This window comes from Nannospalax galili, unplaced genomic scaffold, assembly GCF_000622305.1.
Source record: "Nannospalax galili isolate Female #2095 unplaced genomic scaffold, S.galili_v1.0 scaffold541, whole genome shotgun sequence".
NCBI lineage: Eukaryota > Metazoa > Chordata > Mammalia > Rodentia > Spalacidae > Nannospalax > Nannospalax galili.
In genome coordinates this window covers 1,573,782-1,593,740 of record NW_008345054.1, presented here as the reverse complement: position 1 = coordinate 1,593,740, position 19,959 = coordinate 1,573,782, and the positions used below count along the sequence as shown (strand labels likewise).

At 43.6% G+C, this 19,959-nt stretch overlaps 1 protein-coding gene across 3 annotated transcripts in view; it reads right to left on the bottom strand.

Moving 5' to 3' along the window:
- Fli1 (Fli-1 proto-oncogene, ETS transcription factor) overlaps positions 1–19,959 on the bottom strand; it is a 133,179-nt gene that overhangs the window by 13,703 nt on the left and 99,517 nt on the right. For all 3 annotated transcript variants that reach the window (XM_008841364.3, XM_008841365.3, XM_008841366.3), the window contains one exon: positions 17,320–17,385. In XM_008841364.3, coding sequence (XP_008839586.1) covers positions 17,320–17,385 — 66 coding nt within the window. The remainder of the gene's footprint in view (positions 1–17,319; positions 17,386–19,959) is intronic.

Below are 19,959 nucleotides of genomic sequence, written 5' to 3'. Positions count from 1 at the left end.
AGTCCACTGTGCTTCCTGAATCTTCAACCCACAACTCAGGACTGGCCTCTCATACCGTATAATCTCTGTATGTCCCACTCACGGCCAGTTCTGACATGTTCTTGTCTGACCTACTGACCTGGCTCCCACTTTAAAGCCAGGGCAAAGGTAATACACCTTGAAAAAAAGTGGTCTAAGCAGAGCTCAGGGTTCTTTCCTGTAGGTGCCCTTTCTTGCTGGGGTCTCCAGGTGATCTCAGTACTTATACATGGCCCTGATATTTGCTGGAGTCTAATCCTAGCTCTGCCCCTATTCAACTGAGTGACCTTGGTCATGTTTCTCTGATTTTGAACTTCAACTTCTGTTTCTAAAAAGCATGGCTAACACACACTTTGTAGGCTTGCTCTGAGGATCAAATACGTTTTCCATGAACAGGAATTTAAACATGTTGTCTGTTCCATCTTGCCTTTATCCCTACAGTAAAAGGAGGTTACAGGGCTCATCGAGGAAGGCCTTGAGAAAAATAAAAAGCCCAAGAATCCCAAATTACCACTCTACCCCAGTGCCCTTGGACAAGTGATTCCCAAACGTGGCTTTCTTCCAATGGAATCAATGGATTTCCCTGAACCCTTGTTTGAGAGAAACATGATCTCAGAAGACAGAGAGGGGCAGTGGCTACGTGTGACCTCATGGCTGTAACATGAGGCTCCCTGCTTCCTCCACGGCTGTAGACTACTCAAGTGCCTGCTTAACTGGCCCTGGAGCTCTGGGTGAGTCCCCATCTCATTTCAGTCATTCTTGAAGGGTCACTCAACCTTCCCTTCAGTGGCATTTTTGTCCCACAGAGCTGCAGAGGAGCTTGACTCCCCCCAGACTGCAGGAAGAGAGAGCTAAACAGGGGAAGCCTTTGCTGGAGCTTGGAACTCACAGAAGCAAGAAAAAACATCCTGGCTCACATTTCCTTTGCTCAAAGATCTTGTCCTGGAATCCAAACAGCCCTTGGCCTACCTCAGCACCAGCCCCGCTGTGTGGGCACAATGGAGGTACTGTTTAAAACATTCTATGTACAGAGGGGATAGACGATGTATGAGAAAAATGATTGAAGGAAATGGGTGGCTTTGAAATATGGAAAGTTTGGCAGGTAAGTGGCACGGGTGCTAGGCACAGCCTTACCACTGCCGGGTAAGACATCCTGTAGGGCCTGGGTCCTTCTTTTGCTGTGTCTGTCCTGTGGGTCCCTGTCCAAGGGACACAGATGTCTAAATGGCCTATTTATTTTGATAAGGCCTTAAAATGAGATTTTGGGATCAATTTTATGTGGAAAACAATTCATATTGACTAAATTAATTGGATGTTTGCCAAAGTTCCCCTCCACATTGGGTTATGTAGACACAGCTCAACTGCAAACTTTTTTCGGTCAGATGGACCTCATGTTTAAGAGGATTCCTTGTAGGAAAAAGAAAACATAACAGCTCACTTATGTAAATGAGAGGCTGTCTACACTAGGCCCCCTGGTCCTGAAGAGAATCTTCTCTGCCCAAAGTAATGTCTGTCCTTCTCCTTGGCTATCCTGCAACCATCTGGAGGCCTTTCTTCTAAGTCTTGCAGGTCACAAGACACTAGCTAGTTGTTTCACGTTTACTCTCCTTTATGCTCAACTTCTAGTGTTGTTCCTATGCACTGAACTCCAAGGTTAGGTGATCATCTCTGTTGGAGGAGACCTGGGTCTTAATTACCCTTGTCCCCACCCAAAGATAGTTCTTGTCCTGACCCTGCACCAGCTTATTGGACTTAACTGACACATCCCACCACATTCATTCATTCAACAAAGTTTTATTGAATGTGTGATCTGTTGCCAGACACATTTATGTGCCTAGAATACAATGTTGGTTAGACAAATATCCTTCCTCTGTGGAGCTTAATTCAGAACAAATAGTAAACTATAAGGTAGATTAGAAGGTGCCGAATGTGATGGAGAAAAGCAAGCCAGGAGAGGGAGCATGCAGGGCTGGGTGGGAGGGCCTCACTGAAAACCTATAATTTGAGCAAAGATTTGGTCTGTCTAACATGATTAAAATAGAGCTCTCTGTGACTCCATAACCTTTGAAAAGTACTTGGATTGCCCTATGTTGATCTCAAAGTTTTTCAGGAAGGCTACTTCCTTTTCACTAGTTCTTTATCTAGTGGGAGCTGCTTGATGCCAAAGGACAGCAAAGTCAAAAAGCTTTACAGCATCTTTTTAATATTTGGATGAGGGGAGAAAGGCGCTGGGCCCAGTCTAAATGGCCAGTAGATTTCTGCTTATTGAGAATTAGGATGATTTCCCAATCTGTGTTTCAGACTCAAATTGATTCATTCCACAAAGAAACTTAAAACCCCTACACTCTTAGGATTAACTTTTTGACATATGCCTGAAGAGTTTCTGGGGACATGTCTTTGGGTCACCATGGAGTAAGTGGACAGGTGAGTTCAGACTGAAGAAATACATTGTTCTTTATGGCATGGTAGGTGAGCAGGCAATGTCAAACATGGAATTGTACATCTGAGTGTCTATGAAAATGACCCATGGAGTTTTGGTAACAGAATGTGGTCCTACAACATCACAGAATGGGAAGCTCTGTTTTAGACTACAAGGGACCTCAGATATGATCTAAACCAGACATGTAAATGAGCATAGGCCCTGAGGCCCAAGGCTGAAAGACAGCATATGTGGTCATGCAAGAATTTTCATAGAAATTGAAAATATGACTCAGGGCATCAAAACTGACTTTCTCTAAACTGATATGGGATATTGGGCAGAACTGAGAGCTAACTGCGCAAGCAGACCAAAGCTTTTGAGGCTCAAAGATTTTTTTCATAATCATACCAAGAGCAGTTTTCATCTTTTTGGGAGAGTTATTCCTGAATCTTATTAAATCTTATTAAGCTCTAGCCTGTGTGAGGTGTTGATTAGGTATTTTTGGGACGCAGTCTCATTCTTTGGAAACAGAAAAGTAGCTCACTACAAAGAAGTCTGGATTGTAGGTTACAACCCTTCCATCTGATTCCCATCTCATCAGTTGTGTGCTGAACCTTGGCCTGTGACTTTACTTCTCTGAACCTCAGCTTATGAAAGGTAGATGCTTATAGAAACAATTATTAATATAGTTCAGACCTTGTAAAAGCAAATAGTACATTTAATTCTCCCAGCGATCTCTGGAGACGAGATAAGAGCACACATAAAAAAACCTAACATGTCCTACATAATTGTAGCTATTAATCTTTTACAGTTAGTGTGTGTGGTGTATATATTTATGTGCATGTGTGTCCTGGTGCACTGGCCTTTGTGCATACATGTGGAGGCCAGAGGTCAACTTCGAGTAGCTTTCTCTGTTATTATTACTCTCCGAATTATTGTTGTGGTTGTTATTTTGAGACAGAGCCCCTCACTGAACCTGGAGTTCACTGTTTTGACTAGACTGACTGGCCAGCAAACCCCTGGGTTCTGCCTACTTCCACCTCCCAGGTTGGGATTACAGTTGCGTGCTGCCATGCCCAGCTTTTTATGTGGGTACTGGGTATCTGAACTCAGGTCTTCATGCTTGTGCCTCAAACACTTTACTCACTGAGCCATCTCCCCAACCCTCTCTTCGCATGTTTTATTCATGAGAGATAGGAATTATTTTTTCTTGTGCCAACGAAAGTTAATTTCTTTGGACTCTTTCTCTAGTGGAGCAATACTGAGTAAATATTCAACTCAACTGACAAAGATTAGATTTTCTTTTCCAGTGAATCCATCAACTGTCAATGTTATTTACTGAAAATCTACAGGACTAGAGGAAAAGATACAGGACAGAACTCATAATTAAAGACTACAAGATAATCTGTAATTAAGTCCAGAAATAGCTTGTGAGTGTGGGGCTCAGAGGGGAGATGGCAGTGTAGGAGTAAGGGAAATATACCTTAAGGTAAGCATGATTGATTTGGGATTTGAACGTGTGTTAGATTTTGAAAGAAAAAGTGATTATCCTACTTAATGTACTAATCTTCTCTTTAGACTGCACCTGAAAAGATTTCAAACTGTGCCAGAGAGACAGGTGAAGCTTCTCCATTCTCATACATGGCACCTCCTGATCCTTCAGCCCAGAGAGGGAAAGCCCCTCATACTCCTGTTCACCCTCTGCATTGCCTGCTCAAACACTTCATCTTCCCCCAATGCAGATCTTTCAGGAGAAATGAGCTCTTCGTGATCTTAAATTGGGACTTCTCTGAAGAGAAGGTGTTATGTTTATAAAGAGTGTTTAGGAATGGTTTTATACGAAATGACAAATAGTGCTTCTCATAGCTTGTCTTTTCAACTGAATGCGCACTTCTGTCATTTGGCCCAATAGACATGTCTCTGTCTGTGTCTCTATCTCTTTCTCTGCTCCAAATAGAGAAAACAACAGATCTATATCTATTTACATCTTGATAGATAGACAGATAGATACATAGATAGATAAATTTGATTCAAAACATGAGATGAAATAAACTTTTTGAAAATACAATAGTTCCATTATATCTGAGGGTAACTGGTTTCAGGGGCTCTCTCTGACTTCCACAGATCTTCAGGTCCCTTATTTAAAATTGTGCAGTATTTTCCTAGAGCCCATGCTCATCCTCCTATAGACTACCAATCACTTATAATACCTCACAAGCCTGGCCTTGCTCCCATGGGCACATACTGCTACATAAGTGCCACATGCTGACTGACTTTACCACTAGAACATCTAAGGTCACCTATAATATTGAATACAATGTAAGTCATTGTTATCCTGAATTGTTTAGGGAGTAAAAATCAAAGCACCTGTTTGGAATAGGTGCCCTTTTCTCTATCAATGGTTGGTTAAAGTTGTGGATTTGGAGCCAGTGAACATGAAAGGCCAACTGCGATTTTTAGCAGCTGCTCTCCCTTAAACAACTTCCCTGTCCTGGAATATCTAAACCAGTATATTTGGTAAAAATAAATATTTCTGGACTACTCTGTGTTGAGGTGGTCACCACTGGTGTCAGCAGCACCTGTAGACACCCTTCCCCCATCCCATTTTTTTGACAAGCTATTTGAGATACTGTTCCTTAAAACAGCCAACTTTTAGTTTCCATCACAAACCAGACCACATGGTGATGGTGTTAGAGCTACATCAGCTAAGACCAATTTCATTTTGAGTTTTAGCTTTGTCATCTGGAGTGAGACAAATCTCCAAGTCAAAGAGAAACTTGGTAGAAATGGAAGGACTAAAATAGTAACGGCCAGTCTAGAGATGAATTAGAAAAGCAAAGTCCAGAAGGCCCACTTAGCAAGTGTGAATTACCACTGAGAGATTTGTGTCATCAGGTGGAGCTCCAGCTCCCAACAACTTGGTCAGGGGGCCCCTGCCTGCCAGTGTAGGAAGAACAGTAGGAGGGTGAGTCAGGTTGGGAAGTTGCTCAGGGGACTGTCACTCACAACACCCTTCCCACAGCCTGTACCTTTGCCTCTGCCCCCTCCTTTATTTTTTTTATTTAGAAATTGGTTTGATTTATTTTACCTTTATGTGTATGAGTATTCTGCCTGCCTGCATGAAAGTGCTTCTGTGTTGTGAAATGCCTAAGGATGCCAGAAGATGGCACTGAATCCTCTGGAACTGGAGTTTCGGGTGGTTGTTAGTCACCACTGTGTGGGTGCTAGGAACTGAACCTGGGTCCTCTATGAAAGCAGCCAGTGTTCTTAAGCCCTGAGTCATCTCTCCAGCCCCTCACATTCCTTTTTTAAAATGCACCAAGACACATGCATGCATTGTCACCATAATTGCTGTGGCAGACAATGAGCACCTATGGGCTCCATTATTTCTCCAGGAAGCATTAAAGAGCATCTCTGGTATGCATCTGACCAAAGACAGGCATAAGTGGGCCAGGAAGGTCTGAGTGGGACCTTCTGAGCAGTTGGGAATGGTATGAAGGGTGTGATCTCCCGGCCCAGGGACAAGAAGTAGTAAGCCCTGGGTAACAGAAAGCAAAGACGTACCTGTCTTCATCATGTATGGGAATAAAGTGTGGGTCCTTAATGGAGAGGGTGAAGTGAGGACTGCATTTCAGGTGCAATGAAGGTGCTAATTCTAAGAACCCATTGCACAGCTCCAACTTCCTCCCCCATCTTTTCCCTCCATTCAAGGAAAACTTGAATTTATGAAGGAAACTTGGGTGGGCTGGGAGAGCTGGAGCATCCTGGTAGGTATCTTCATGATGTATACCAGCAATCCAAGGAACATTACAGCCAGATTTACTGGACTATTGTCCACCTCCTGCTCTCTTTTTTCAAATGGAATTGATTTGAATATTTGATGACAGAGTACTGTTCAATATAATACGTCTTTTACCAAAGCTTATTGTTCTTTCCTTGCTCTTCAGCATAGTATTAAACCCCAAGACTATATGTATCATTATGTAAATTATAAAGACTAACAATAAAGAGATTTGTGAAACAAACTAATATGCTTCCTGAATTGGAGATAAAACAGAGACTTTTTGAACCATTGCAGCAATCAATCTAGTGATATTGTTTTAACAATTAGACACCACCAACCACCTGAAAGAAAAAGACCTTTTGGTGTGGTGTGATGTCTAATACTATCAAATAGACAAGATCAAGGAGACAAGCCCCTGGCAGTATCTCCAGGGATTATCTTGATTAGGTTAATTAAGATGGGAAGATCTGCCCTAAATGTGGGGGATACCATTCCCTGGGTTTGGGTCCTCCACTGAATAAAAAGGAGAAAGTAAGCTGAGCAGAGCAAGAATTCTTCTCTGCTTCCTGCCTGGGGACACACTGGGACCAGCTGCCTTAATTTCTTGCCTTCCAGGACTTCCCCACCCTGATGGACTGCACCCACAAATTGTGAGCCAAAATAAACCCTTTATCCCTTAAGTTGCTTTTGTTGGGGGTATTTCATCACAGCAACAGGAAAAGTAAGACATGAGAGGCGTTGCGGAGTAGGAAAAAGAACTTCAGAACCTGTTCTCCACCATGGCTGGGGAGGGGAATGTGAGGACAGACTCTGTCCTGCTTCAAACCAGTTTGGTGACTTGGGCTTCATGTATAAAATGGGAATACGGATAGTATGGAGTTAACAAGGTGTTATAAAGTGAATAGAAAAATCACTGCACACATTAGGTACTTAATAAATATATGTTTACTTATCGTGTATGTGGGGGGGGTGTTGAGAAGAAAAGTAAGAACAGGAAGGTTGGAATGAATAGGGAGATCATTTTCCCAGAAGAACTACTTTTTCTTGGTCCCTTTCTGTATAGCACAGAGCTGAAGACATTGCTTGGAGCAGGGTTTAAGATGATAAAATAGTATGTAGCATTTGGGCTCAAAAATGAAAGGTTACCAGCACCTTAGGATAGAAATCTAGTTTTTGAGAGTTCCTCCCTTGTTGCTGGGGAATGGGACACATCACAGCTTCACAGGTCACTTTGGGGACGATCCCATGAAGTAGAAATTCAGGGCTGAGAGAAGACGGTGTGCCCTGCAGTATCCGTAGGACACAAACCCAAACACCAGTTTTCGAGTAAGAAACATCTAGGAGGGCCACTTTAGAGAGACCTCTTCGGGCATGAGCTCAGGACTATGATGCTCATCCAGTGGTTCCTACCTCCAACATGCTTTAGTCATATAGAAAACTGTTCTCTGGAATCTGTGGGACACTAAATTGGAAAAACAGTGACTACAAATCAAACAGATCAAGGAAGGGGCAGCGGAGGCCAGAACGAGGTGATGCCATGTGGTCTGGGTTTTTGAAGGTACATGGGTTCCTAGGTATGGGTGGAGATGTGTATGTTGTGGGGGACAGCCCAAACCTTGCTTGAAGACAGACTAGGTAGGGAATCTATCTACAATCCAGGGCAAACCCAAGTGGACAAATGTGTCTTCTGAGGCAAAACTTTCCCATTTCTGAGCTCCACAGTTATCCAGAAGGCTCTGGAACTTAAACCTATATGGCTCCTACAGAGTTGAATCTATGAACATAGCGTTTCAAATATGAACACATGGGACAAGTAGGTGGCTGCTGCAGAATCCCTCACAATACATTGACAAAGTCCAAAAGACCCAGTATGACCCTGCTCTCAGGGAGAACAGAGTTCATCTGAACTCTGGACGGTCACCTCCCACAAGGCCTATCTGCTCCACACAACCTGTGGTTCAAGACAGACAGGAGTGTACATTCAAGTCCCCTCCCTAGTGCAGGCTACAGCGAGACACTCAAGCTTAATCAGTTAGCCAATACGGATGCTGAGGAGAGTGATCAGTGGAGGGTGCTTGTGTGTATGTGAGTTTCAAAGGAATAACACTTAAACAAACAACGCCCCAACAAAAGCCCCCCTTGGCCTGGCCTAGCCCCACCTCTCACCAGGCAGGGAAATAATAATTCAAGTCTTTTGCTCATTAGCCTGGAACAAATTTACACTTGTCTTAGGAAACATGTTAACTGTTTCCAATAATTTAGAGAGACCGTGTGCTTGTCACGGTATGGCCACACGTGTGCAATAACAGAGCACACAGCACACCCACAGAAAGGAATAACAGTGCTTTTACTTAGAGAAAGGAAGGATAATGGTTACTTAGAAAGTGTCCCAGACAAGCTGTCAGATTGAATTCAGAGAGCTGGAGTCTGACTCCAGGACTGGGTTGGCTGGCTGAATTCCCCTGAGAGTGGGGTTTCCTGCCTGCCAGGGCTTAGAGACAACGATTCTTTGTTTCCAGTCTCTCTCTCTCCCTCTCCCCCCTCTCTCTTTCTCTTTCTCTCTCTAAAAAATAAATAAATAAAAAATTTAAAAAAATCTACACATCTCTGAAAGAGGGTCAGATAGAAAACAGACAAAACATTAGCTCTGGAATTCCAAAGGAAAAGTTTTAAAAAACAAAGTAGAGAGAGCAAGCTACTGTCTATCCATAATCATAAATCCTGCCTCTGGACCACAGCTGAGAAACACACATGTGTTATACACACACATATATACACACACTCTCTCACACATACTTTCTCTCCCACATATACACTCACACACTGTTACACAATCTCACATATACTCACAGAGTCACATACACACATATTTACACTCATACACACATTCACACACACACAGTCACATATATTCACACACACATATACTCATACACATACACACAAACACACTTATATATGCACACAAACATACTCAAACATACATGGATTCAAAACACACACACACACACACACACACACACACACACACACACACGAGCTAATTTCCATCCTGTTTTCTATGCTCACTCACTCTCCGCACTCTATACATGCACTTTGCTTCAGTGCTGGTCATCCCAAAGTGCTGAGCGTAAAGCATGTCCTCCTCATCACTTACATATGCCACAGAGCATAAGGAACAAAGACTTTCTACTCATTTAGATTTTCTCCCATCAAAACAAAATTTGTGGCATCTTTAAAGTCATGGAAAATTTCTAAGATATATAAGAAAGAAAAGTCTAATGAACTCTAAGGGCTGGTCATGCTGCCTGAACAACTATGAATTCACGGCCAATCTCATGTCAGCTCTACCCCACCACCCCAGGCCACGACCCTTGGCTCTGAGGATTTTGAGGCAAATTCCTGGCTCCTGCTTCTGGCTCCATGGCTGAGCTTCCTCCTCACTGTGAAATGGCTAAGCACATTGTCTCCCAGTTCCATGAAGCCACTGCTGGAGACCTACCCAAAGCTCACACATGCCACCCACCAATACCTTGTTCACCTGTTCGGGGAGCTTCTGGGACTCTTTCCTCAAAAACCCTATCTAAGTTGCACACAGCAGTATGTGCAAATGCCCACCTGTATAGCCCAGACTGAAATACGGCCAATACTCAATACCATACTGAATACCGCTCACTTGCCTGTCTGACAAGGACACCTTCACTCACCATATTCTCAGCATTCAAGCTGGAATACTGTATGGAGTGGACTCTCAATCTGTGAAGGAATCAGAGTGACTGGGAGAGGACAGCAGGACTCATGGAATTTAGGTCCATTCCTGACTAACGTACTGACCATCTATAGATATGTATACAAAACCAGGGAGATGATTCAGTAAAAGCACTTGCTTCCAAGTCTGATGACCTGAGTTTGGACCCCAGAACTTACATGATAGAAGGAGAACCAGTTCCTCATAGTTTGTCCTCTGACCTCCACACTCAAGCCGCGGAGCATGCATACACTCAAACACCCCATACCCACACACAAGATAAATAAATGTAAAACATTAAAAAATAAAAAAGATATATACATGCACAGGTCGAGTCTGTCTTATCTGAAATGCTTGTAGCCAGAAGTGCTTCAGATTTTAGAGTTTTTCGATTAGAGGCCACTCCTTGTGTGACTTCGGCTGGGCTCAGACCCTCTCTGGCCTCAGATTTCTTGTCATATGAAAAGTGTCCAGTGGGTGTTCAGCGTCAGCACTTCCTGATTTTCATCCCTCTGTTACCCTCAGACGTCTTGAATGCAGCATGCGCCTTTGCATTTGTGGTTGTGGTTTTATAAGGTTCCTTAACATTATACTTACTCTCCCTAGTAAGTTTTTGAGCAACTTGGCTGTCTCAGTGATGATAGAGTATCCTGCCCAGCTCTGCACAACCCATTAATAGCACAGTATCCATCACAGTGTTAGCAGCTGGTAATCCTCAGCTATGCTGGATTATTTCCCCAGTAATAATGTTAATTACTACTATAATTTTTATCATAAATCATAATAATGTACTGTTATTAGTGTAACTTTTATCAAGCATTTTTGGCATGGTAGTCATCACACTAACTTACAAGCAGTATGTCATCCATGAAAGGGCATGATAATTATCCTCATTTATGCATGAGGAAATTGAGTGTTGTGGATTTAATCTGAATTGTCCCCCACAGGCTAATATTTTGAATGCTTGTTGCCCAGTGGGTGGTAAAAATTCAGGAGCAACTTTGAAGAGGTAGGCCCTGGTTGGAGGAAGTGGGTCACTGGGGGTAGATCTTTGAAGGTTATAGCCTGACCCCCTGCTTCCCGACTTACTCCCGGCTTCATGGTTCACCACCATATGAATATCCACCACCATGTGGGGTTCAGTTCCCAGCACCCACATGACAGCTAACAACTGCCCATAACTTCAATTCCAGGGGATCCAGTGTTCTCTTCTGGCCTCCATGGGGATTGTACAACATGGATGTACTTACATTCAGGAAACACACTCATACACATAAAATAAAAATAAATTTAAAAAAGAATGTTTAAGATGTTGAGTTTAAAATGTGGGGCACAGTCTGAGAGAGGAAAAGAAAATCCCATCCTGGGTTGATCCCTGTTCTGCTTCAAGATGGGGTGACATTTAAGGAATCCAGGAACTCTGTGACTTACTGTTATTTTCTACAAAATGGGGACAAGAACAGTACCAGACTGTGGTCTCATGGTGATGGTGTCAGGCACAAACAGATACTGTGAAAATGTTTGGCAAACAATAAAAGGCCACAGAAAGGGAGCTGCTGCAGTGTGCATGGCCCCTGCCCTGGGAATTCTTGAGAGAGGCAAAGCTCTCTTAAGCATGGTCCATGAGCGACAGTTAGGCATTCAGCATATAGGACACAAAGGGCAATTTTCCATACTTGGCAAGTAAGGAGACAGATTTTTTATCCATCAGTCAAAGTAACTGCAGGAGATGGAGTTTGTGCAGGCTATCCACCCTTAGTGGCTGGGGCAGTGGTTTTTGGTTTGGTTTTCACATTCAGCAGTAAGCCTGAAAGCTTCCAGGTTGTGGGCTGGGGGGTTGTGGGGAGCACTAGAAGCTCAGGGCTCTACCAGCTCTTGGTGGGTTATGAGTTCCAGTAGTTAATAAACAAAAGAGCTCAATATCCTCTGCCTTTTGGAGAGCCAGAGTTATTTAAACAGATGCAGGATGAGGAGCTAAGGAAATGAGGGCCTTAGGAACGCGATGCAGTTCAGAAGATATCTGCTGATTCTTGCCTGCTGCTGATCCTGGGAGCACACTGGAGAGGTCCCTGCAGCAGGGGCTGCCCAGAAAATAAAGCTTGGACCTTCGACCCAGGGGCAGCAATTATACTAGGGGTCTGTAGCATGTGGAACCGGAAAGGAGGAGACAGGAGTTGAGCTCAGGCTCCAGCATGCTTGGAAAGGTCACTTAGCTTCTGGAATCTCAGCGTCCTCCCATAAACTTGTTAGCAAACCTTATCTTTTCTTAGAGGGCCAAATGAGGACACAGAAGCAGGGAGTTCCCGAGATGTGAAGCGTTCCTAATGCCCAGCTGACAAAGCAGTAACCATGAGACTATCGCCATTGGTCACAGGCCCTTTCACCTATGCTGCCAATCAATATACGCAGAGGTTTTTGTGTAGGATGATTTGGGGACATGTAAGATCAGGAGAAGCTAGGGCATCAGTATTTGTTTTTACTTTTGCATTTAAATTTTAAATAAAATATCCACAGTATAAAGTTTCCCATTTTAACCACTTTTAAGTGTTTAGCTCAGTGGCATTAAGCACATTCAGTGGTAGTGAAATGTCATCACCTTCCATTTCCAGAACTTTCTCCATCTTCAGTCAGCATCAAGCTCTCCTTCGTGCCCACAGCCTCAAGGAAGCAGCCCTCTTTCCCATCCCTCTTGGCGCCATGGTTCTAGGTTTCTCTAGTGAGGGAAGCCATTAGAGGACTTATGCTTGGGACAGCAATATTGTACAATCATTTACAAGAGAGTCTGTGAAATCAAGAACAGGGGATTTTGCCAAGTGGAGGCTATGCATGAGTTCATCTTTTGGAAAGAGACTAGGGATGTTGTGAGAGGTGGCAGTGAGGAACAACAGAGTCAGAGACAAATAAATGCAAAAAGTTCAAACGTCTGCTCCAGAGTACATTTAGGCTAGTTATGGTTTTCATAACAAGGCAGCTAGAAGGGAAAGACTATATTCTTGAGGAAGAACATTTGCAATGAGGATCATGAAAATAAATGTTTTAAACTTTTAAAGAGTGACTGTTTATACTTAAGGGCACAGAGTAGTGTTTCAAACCATGTGTGCGACGTATAATGATCAACTCAAAGACATTGACATATCCACTATTTCAAAAATTTATCACTGAGGCTGTAGAGATAACTCAGTCGTTAAAACCTCTGACGATCAAGCATTGAGGATCTGCGTGCGGCATCATTAAAAGCCATGCACTGCAGCTTGGATCTGAAGTCGCAACTCTAGAGAGGTGGTGGTAGGATTCCTGGAGCTCACTGGCCAGTTAGCCTGGCTGAATTTATGAGTTCCAGGTTTAGTGAGAGAGAGCCTGTCTCAAAAAAATAAAGTAGAGAGCAACTGAAGAACATTCCGGCCATCCACCTCTAGTCTCCACATTTTGTGTACTTATGCACACACCCATTCAAACATATACACACATAAACATAATTATTTGTATTTGCAATATTTTAAAATAATTTATTTATTTATTTACTTATTTGTCTTTTTTGGGACAGGGTCTCCCTGTAGCCCCAGCTGGCCTGGAACTCACTATGTCGACCAGGCTAGCCTCGAACTCACAGAGATCTGCCTCCCTTTGCCTCCTGAGTGCTGGGATTAAAGGCATGTGCCACCATGCCTGGCTAATTTTATTATTTTTATTTTATGTGTATTAGTGTATTGTCTGCATGTATGTGCACCTGTGTCATGCAATGCCTACAGAAGTCAAATCCCCTAGAATTGGTGTTATGGAAAGTTGTTAGCTGTCATATGAGCACTGCGATTTGAACTCAAGTCCTCTGTAAGAGAAGTCAATGCTCTTAACTGCCGAACCATCTCTCCAGCTCCCTGTATTTGTAATATTAATAAACCTCTCACTATTTGAAATGCAGAATTGGTTACTGCCAGCCATCGTTAGTCTACTGTGCTGTAGAACATGAGAGTCCTCTACTGACTGTACTCCTCTTTCCATCTGTGATCCTCTCTCAATCCTTCCCACTCACAGTGCTCCCAGCCTCTTATAACCACAGTTCCTCTCTCCTTCTATGACAGCAACTTTTAGTGAAGGGAGGAACTTCTGTGACTGTACACTGAAGAGCTACAAACCCTTCAGAGAACCACTTTCATGTTGTCATATCTCACTTTCTTTATAGAATGGAAATAATAATAGCTGACTCCCAGAGATAGTATGAAGCTCAAAAGTAAAGTATGTGCACATGTCCAAAATCCTGTGTAAGTGATGGTTGTGGTTGCTATGGAAATGAATGACAATAAATTCTTCCCTCATTTATTTTTTATGTGCATTAACTTTGACAACTAAAGGAAGAGAAAGCGCAACTGTTTCACTTGGGTCCAGTGCAGACCCACAAAACATTTAAAGTGGCTTAAATATCATTATAAGTGAATTTTTGAAATGTAGTCTTACATCCTGGGCACAAATAACTCTTGGATATATGCAGCTAGTTTTTCAGGAGATAAGCTAGAAGGGTGATCACGCTATTCTGAAGGAAAAAGGCGTTCTAGCTGACAAGCACTCTGAAGACACATTAACAGACATCATCTCCCCAGCCTCTTCCCTTTGTGCCTGAGGCCAGCCAGCACCTGCCCTTGCAGAGCCTGAAGCACAGGCACCCAAGGGCACACACCCATCTCTGTGTGTGCCTCTTTATTCAAAGATGACGACGGAGTCAAGGTGGCATGATTTCCTCTATTTCTTTTTCCATTTAATATTAAAAAAAATAAAGATAGCTATTAGAGGAAAAAAGAGAGTGAGGCGGGAGGAGGGTGAAAGGGAGGGAGGAGGCTTGTTTAGCTTTGTCTTGCTAATGTATTTTGTTTTGTGGCGTGCTGGGTTGTTCAGCCTCTGACTATGAAGGGGGATGGCGGCAGCTTAAGTGGAGAGCTTTATTGTGGATAAAAGATGCACCTGCAAAGCGCAGACTTAATGGTCTCCAGAGGCCAGGGCTGAGGCTGGCAGATAAATGCCCAGCACCACCTGAATGGGGCCTGCCGTGAGCATTTGCCTGGATACCACAGTCAATTCATTTCAGAAGAGGGCTGCTACCCAGTAGGAGCCAGAGGCTCCTGCAAGCAGCCTGAATGAGGCAGCAGCGAGACAAATGCACTCTCAACACAAAGGGCCAGCAGAGGAGGGAGGGCAGCCCGGCAGGTACAGCGAAGGACTGGAGACTGTGCCTGACCCCCACGCAGGAAGGAGTTGGTTCGCAACACATTTGAACTTAGTTAAACCAGTTTCTCAGCTAAAATCTGTATTTTAAACCCAATATGAGCCAATATCCTATTGGCTCTGTCTACCCCAAAGTCTCATTGGGTTATTCTGACGGTGACAGCAGGCAATTGTAGCATTAAACCTTAATTCAGCAGGTCCAAGCCTTCTGCTTTGCCTGCTCCCCCTCCCCCCTTTACATGCTTTCCTTCTCTCTTTCTTCTTTCTCTCCTTCTCTCCCTCCCTCCTTCCCTGTTCCCTCCCTCCTTCTCTGTTCCCTCCCTCCTTCCCTTCTTCCCTTCTTCCTTCCCTCCCTCCTTCCCTGTTCCCTCCCTCCTTCCCTTTTCCCTCCCTCCTTCCCTTCTTCCCTCCCTCCCTCCTCCCTCCCTCCTCCCTCCCTCCTCTCTCCTTCCTCTCTCCTCCTCTCTCTCCTCACCCCCTCCCCCTTCAGTGCTTCCTTACTTCCTTCCAAACCTGGGAAGGAAACAAAACTTAGTAAATGAAACAAGCTGAAGCCCACTGGCTTGGGTGGAGGGAACCCTGGAGCTGTGGTTCCATCATCTGTCATCTCAGAAGCTAAGAGGTCTAGAGTCAGCACCTGACTCCCCCTGCCCCCCCCAACACTGATGGAGCCCTGCACAAGGAAGGGGTCTGAGGTTCAGGATGCGACTCAAAGCAAGCCAAAGATGCCTTGACCTCAATGTGTTTGTCATGAAAATAAATGTTCTTTACTACAGACATTTGTAACACGATCTTACAAAAGATCATCAAGAATGTAGACTGAAGGAAACAAGTTGGTTCTCCCAATAAGTATCAATGTATCTGATCTGGGAAATCAGTATCAAAACAAGACTAGCCCTGGGTAGGGTAGGAGAGAAGGAAGCAAAGAAAAACAAAAACATCTAAAAGCAGAATCATTATATTGTAGTATTCTTCCATTAAAGGTCTGGTTATTATCAAATCATAAATTGTTAACAATAGCACAAAGTCCTGCCGAACCAAAGATGTAAGATTGAACAAGACACGGGGATCTTTGGGTCTCTAGTTCTTCTCCACTGCAGGAAGATTGTGGATCAAATGTTCTGTTCCCAGAGAAAAGCCTGTGCTGCTCTGAACTATTCCTCTGCACATACAATGTGCAACCATGCTGAACTGTTATACCTCCATTCTATATGGTAACAGGTGTAAGTAAAGAGAAACTGAGGCAGGAGAGCAGCCAGGAAGAGAGAGTAGTCATCCACTTCCACCATTCCACCAGCCCTCTTCTGTGGAAGCTTCCCCTTTCTGTGGGAAGATTTTTATTTCCACTCCTTTTTTGGTTTCTAATACTTATCTACTTATATTTTCCTCTTAATTAACCAGGTGCCATGAATTATTTACTCATTTAAATGCCTAAAATCTAACAGCATGTGAACCAATGCCAACCATATTAATCCTATTGTTTCACAGTTAAAGATGCTCCGTGGTGTGCGTGCGTGCGTGCGTGTGTTTGTGTGTGTGTACTCTACCTTCAAGCTGCAGCCCCAGCCTGATAAAGACACTGAGAAAAGCTATTGTGTTTACTAAAATCCTTTGTTGAGACCATTTTCTTTTTCTCTGACCTGAACCAAATGAAATCAAATGAATGGTTTCATTAAGCCAAACCAAACTAGACCAGACCAAGGTAGACTAGACCAAATCTTCAAACCACCAGTTTATACATGAATTGAAGTGGCTAAAATTTGTTAGGAAGAAAACCATAAAAGGTAGACTATTCTAAAATTCTTGAAATTTTCATGTCATCTGCAACAGAGAAAACCCCTGAATTTCAGCTCCCAAAAGAAGAATAATCCATGTTCTTTAAGGCAGGACCTTTCTTTCATGGCTAACATCTTTAAGTTATATCCTTGTGACGTTTTAATGAGCTATTTCAAAACTTTCCTTGTAGTTTTCCAACTGGTGGCATAGGGGGAAACTTTATAAAAAAAAAATCTGGTGTGCTAGAAAAAAGTTGACCAGAACAAGGAATTGGTGCCCAGGCCTGGTGTTCCCCGCCTGTCTGAACAGTGTGAAACTGTGGTGATGGAGAAAATCCCAGGAGTGAGGGAACAGACTCACCTTCCTTGACACTCAGTCTTGAGGACTGGTCTGTGTGGGAGGTTGTATTATAGGCCAGCAGTGAACCTGAAAAGCAAAGCAAAAACACACAAAGTTATGCTTCAGTTTGGATCTAGAATGTTCCCCAAAGACCCATGTGTTAATGATAGGCTTTCCAGCATGTGTCACTATGAAGAAGTAGCAGAAACTTGAAGAGGTAGGGCCTAGTGGAAGGCCTACTGATCACTGAAGCGGCTGTTTCTTGTGGGACCCAAGCCTTTCCAGTTCCTCTTTTGTACTCCTGTTCACGAGCTGAATGAATGGTAGCTCAACCATGTGTTCCTGCTGTGTGAAGTGCTACCATAGGCCCAAAGTAATGAGTCCTTTGGAGTCTAGGCTGATGGAGTCAAAAAACCTTTTCTCTTGATAAGCTTATTATTTCAATTACTTGTTACAGTAACAGAAATTTGACTGATACAGATTATAATCAAAATGTTCCTCTATGACTCAGAGGAGGGATGCTTTGAGAAGGGAGTGAGTTGGGGGAGAAGAGATGGCAAGAAGGGTCAGCAGGGTCCTGGGAGGGCAGGGAAACATGCTATTGGGACCTGTTTGCCTGTAGGCAATCATGCAGGACTCTGATAGTTTCACAGGTTAGGATCATTTAGAATATAAGGCTTTCCTGAGCAGCCATGCTTATACCCCGAAGGGCTTGGCACCACCTCAAAGATGAAACACTAGGCTGAGGATGAATCAGCCAGATATCTTGGTTGGGACTGACTATGAATAAGGAACTTCACATGTGTACACATTGATTTCTTCATCAGAAAATGAAGGGGTTGGCAAACATTTCAATAAAGACCAATGCATACATATTTTTAGATTTTATATGGTAAATACAGTCTCCCTTAGCAAGCCTTTTCTTGCTTTCATACTCTTGGGGTCATGAATATAGAGGTGTTTTAAGGAATGGGGCTAAGTGCATGGACTTTCATTACTGGTGGAGGTGCTGGAGTTGGGAAGGGCTGGGAGGGTGATACTACAAACAGGAACTTTTTGTTCCCTTTCCCTGTGTCTAAGGGAGCAGAACTCAACATGTGGAAAAGCACTCTGACTTTTCTGGTGTCTTGGAGTACTAATATATGGTCTTCTATCGAAGCTTCCATGAAACCCCTCTCTGCCAGGCTCCAGTGCAGCCATTCGGTATGGATGATCGGTTTTTGTTGTTGTCTGCATATAAAACACATGCTCCCTTCTTTCCTAAACTAGATTTTTGTCTGTTTAAAGTGAACTTAAGAGTTTTATTTTGTGAAATGAGTTTTATTTTGTTTTGGGATTCTTCTCATGGTTCTCCTGTGCACATTTTAAAAAAGCCATCCAGGACAACCCCCCCACCCCCATAAAAAAGCTAGATATGGTGGTCCACACAGGTGGATCTCTGTGAGATCAAGGCCAGCCTGGTCTACACAGAGAGTCCAGGCCAGCTGGGGCTACAGGGGACCCTGTCTCACAAAGACCAAAAATGAAAGCCACCAAAACTAGGGCTGGAATTGGCTTTCACAAAGAACACCATAAGCTTGACACACGATGTGTGTGGGACTAAGAAAGCCTTTCTAAACAACTCGTCCCGAGAGAATGTTGCCAAAGTGACATGGCCAAAGGGGCGTGATGCTGGGAATGGCTTGTCAGACACACCCTATCTTAGCCTCCAGTCCTGAATGTGGATGGGGTACAGAGTAGAGCTGTGCCACATCCAGCTATGGGAATCTGTGTGAGAATCCAGAGAAAATTTGTATTCTACCAGGCCAGGTGAGGACTCCACCTACCTGCGACATAAGACTTCTGGTCCCTTCTAGTTCTGAGCCAGCCAGTCCCTAGATGAAACCTGGGAGGGGATGAGGGCCTCTAGAGACTACTGTATGCCAAAGTTGGATACATGGGTAGCACTTTCTACGTGACACAGCCATTAGAACGCAACATTCCATTCTCAGGAATACCAATGAAAGTGATAACTTCATTTTAGTTGGCCATTATACTTCTAAGTGACAAGTTAATTTGAGCATAGGTAATTATACAAGTGTGAGTGAAAGCTAGACCTCTTCCCACTGACCAGCTTCAGGACCTCCATTAGAGTAGCTCCCCTAAGCCACAGGACCCTCAACTGTACATAGGCAAAGAGCAAGTCCTACTGCACGCCGTGACTGTGAGCCTTCAATAAAACTAAGCATGGAAAGTGCTCAGCACGGACCCTGGCTTGTAATAAGTGTTTTATGAAGACTAGCTGTTACCACGACTACATTCAGTTACTTAGAATGAAAATCCTTTACACAAGAGCTTGAGGGCATTGGCCTTGCCCTCTGGAATTTGACCTAGGAATGGGTTCTTCTTCCACAGTAAGAGATAATCCTCCATGTCTTGAAGGAGGTTGAGAAATGGAACTAACCATTCCAAAGGAATACCAAAAATCTCTCAGGGGTAAGACCAAGAATGCCTGCCTCCTCTGTCCCAGGCATTTTCTCCCTCAGGCTGAAACTTGCTGCTGGAGCAAATAAAGAAAAATGATGGTTTCTGAGCAGCAAACTGCTTGGGTCATTAGTGCAAAGTTAGCTGAGAGCAGGGAGCTCAGATAAACCACATTTATTAAATGCCCCCCCTCCCACC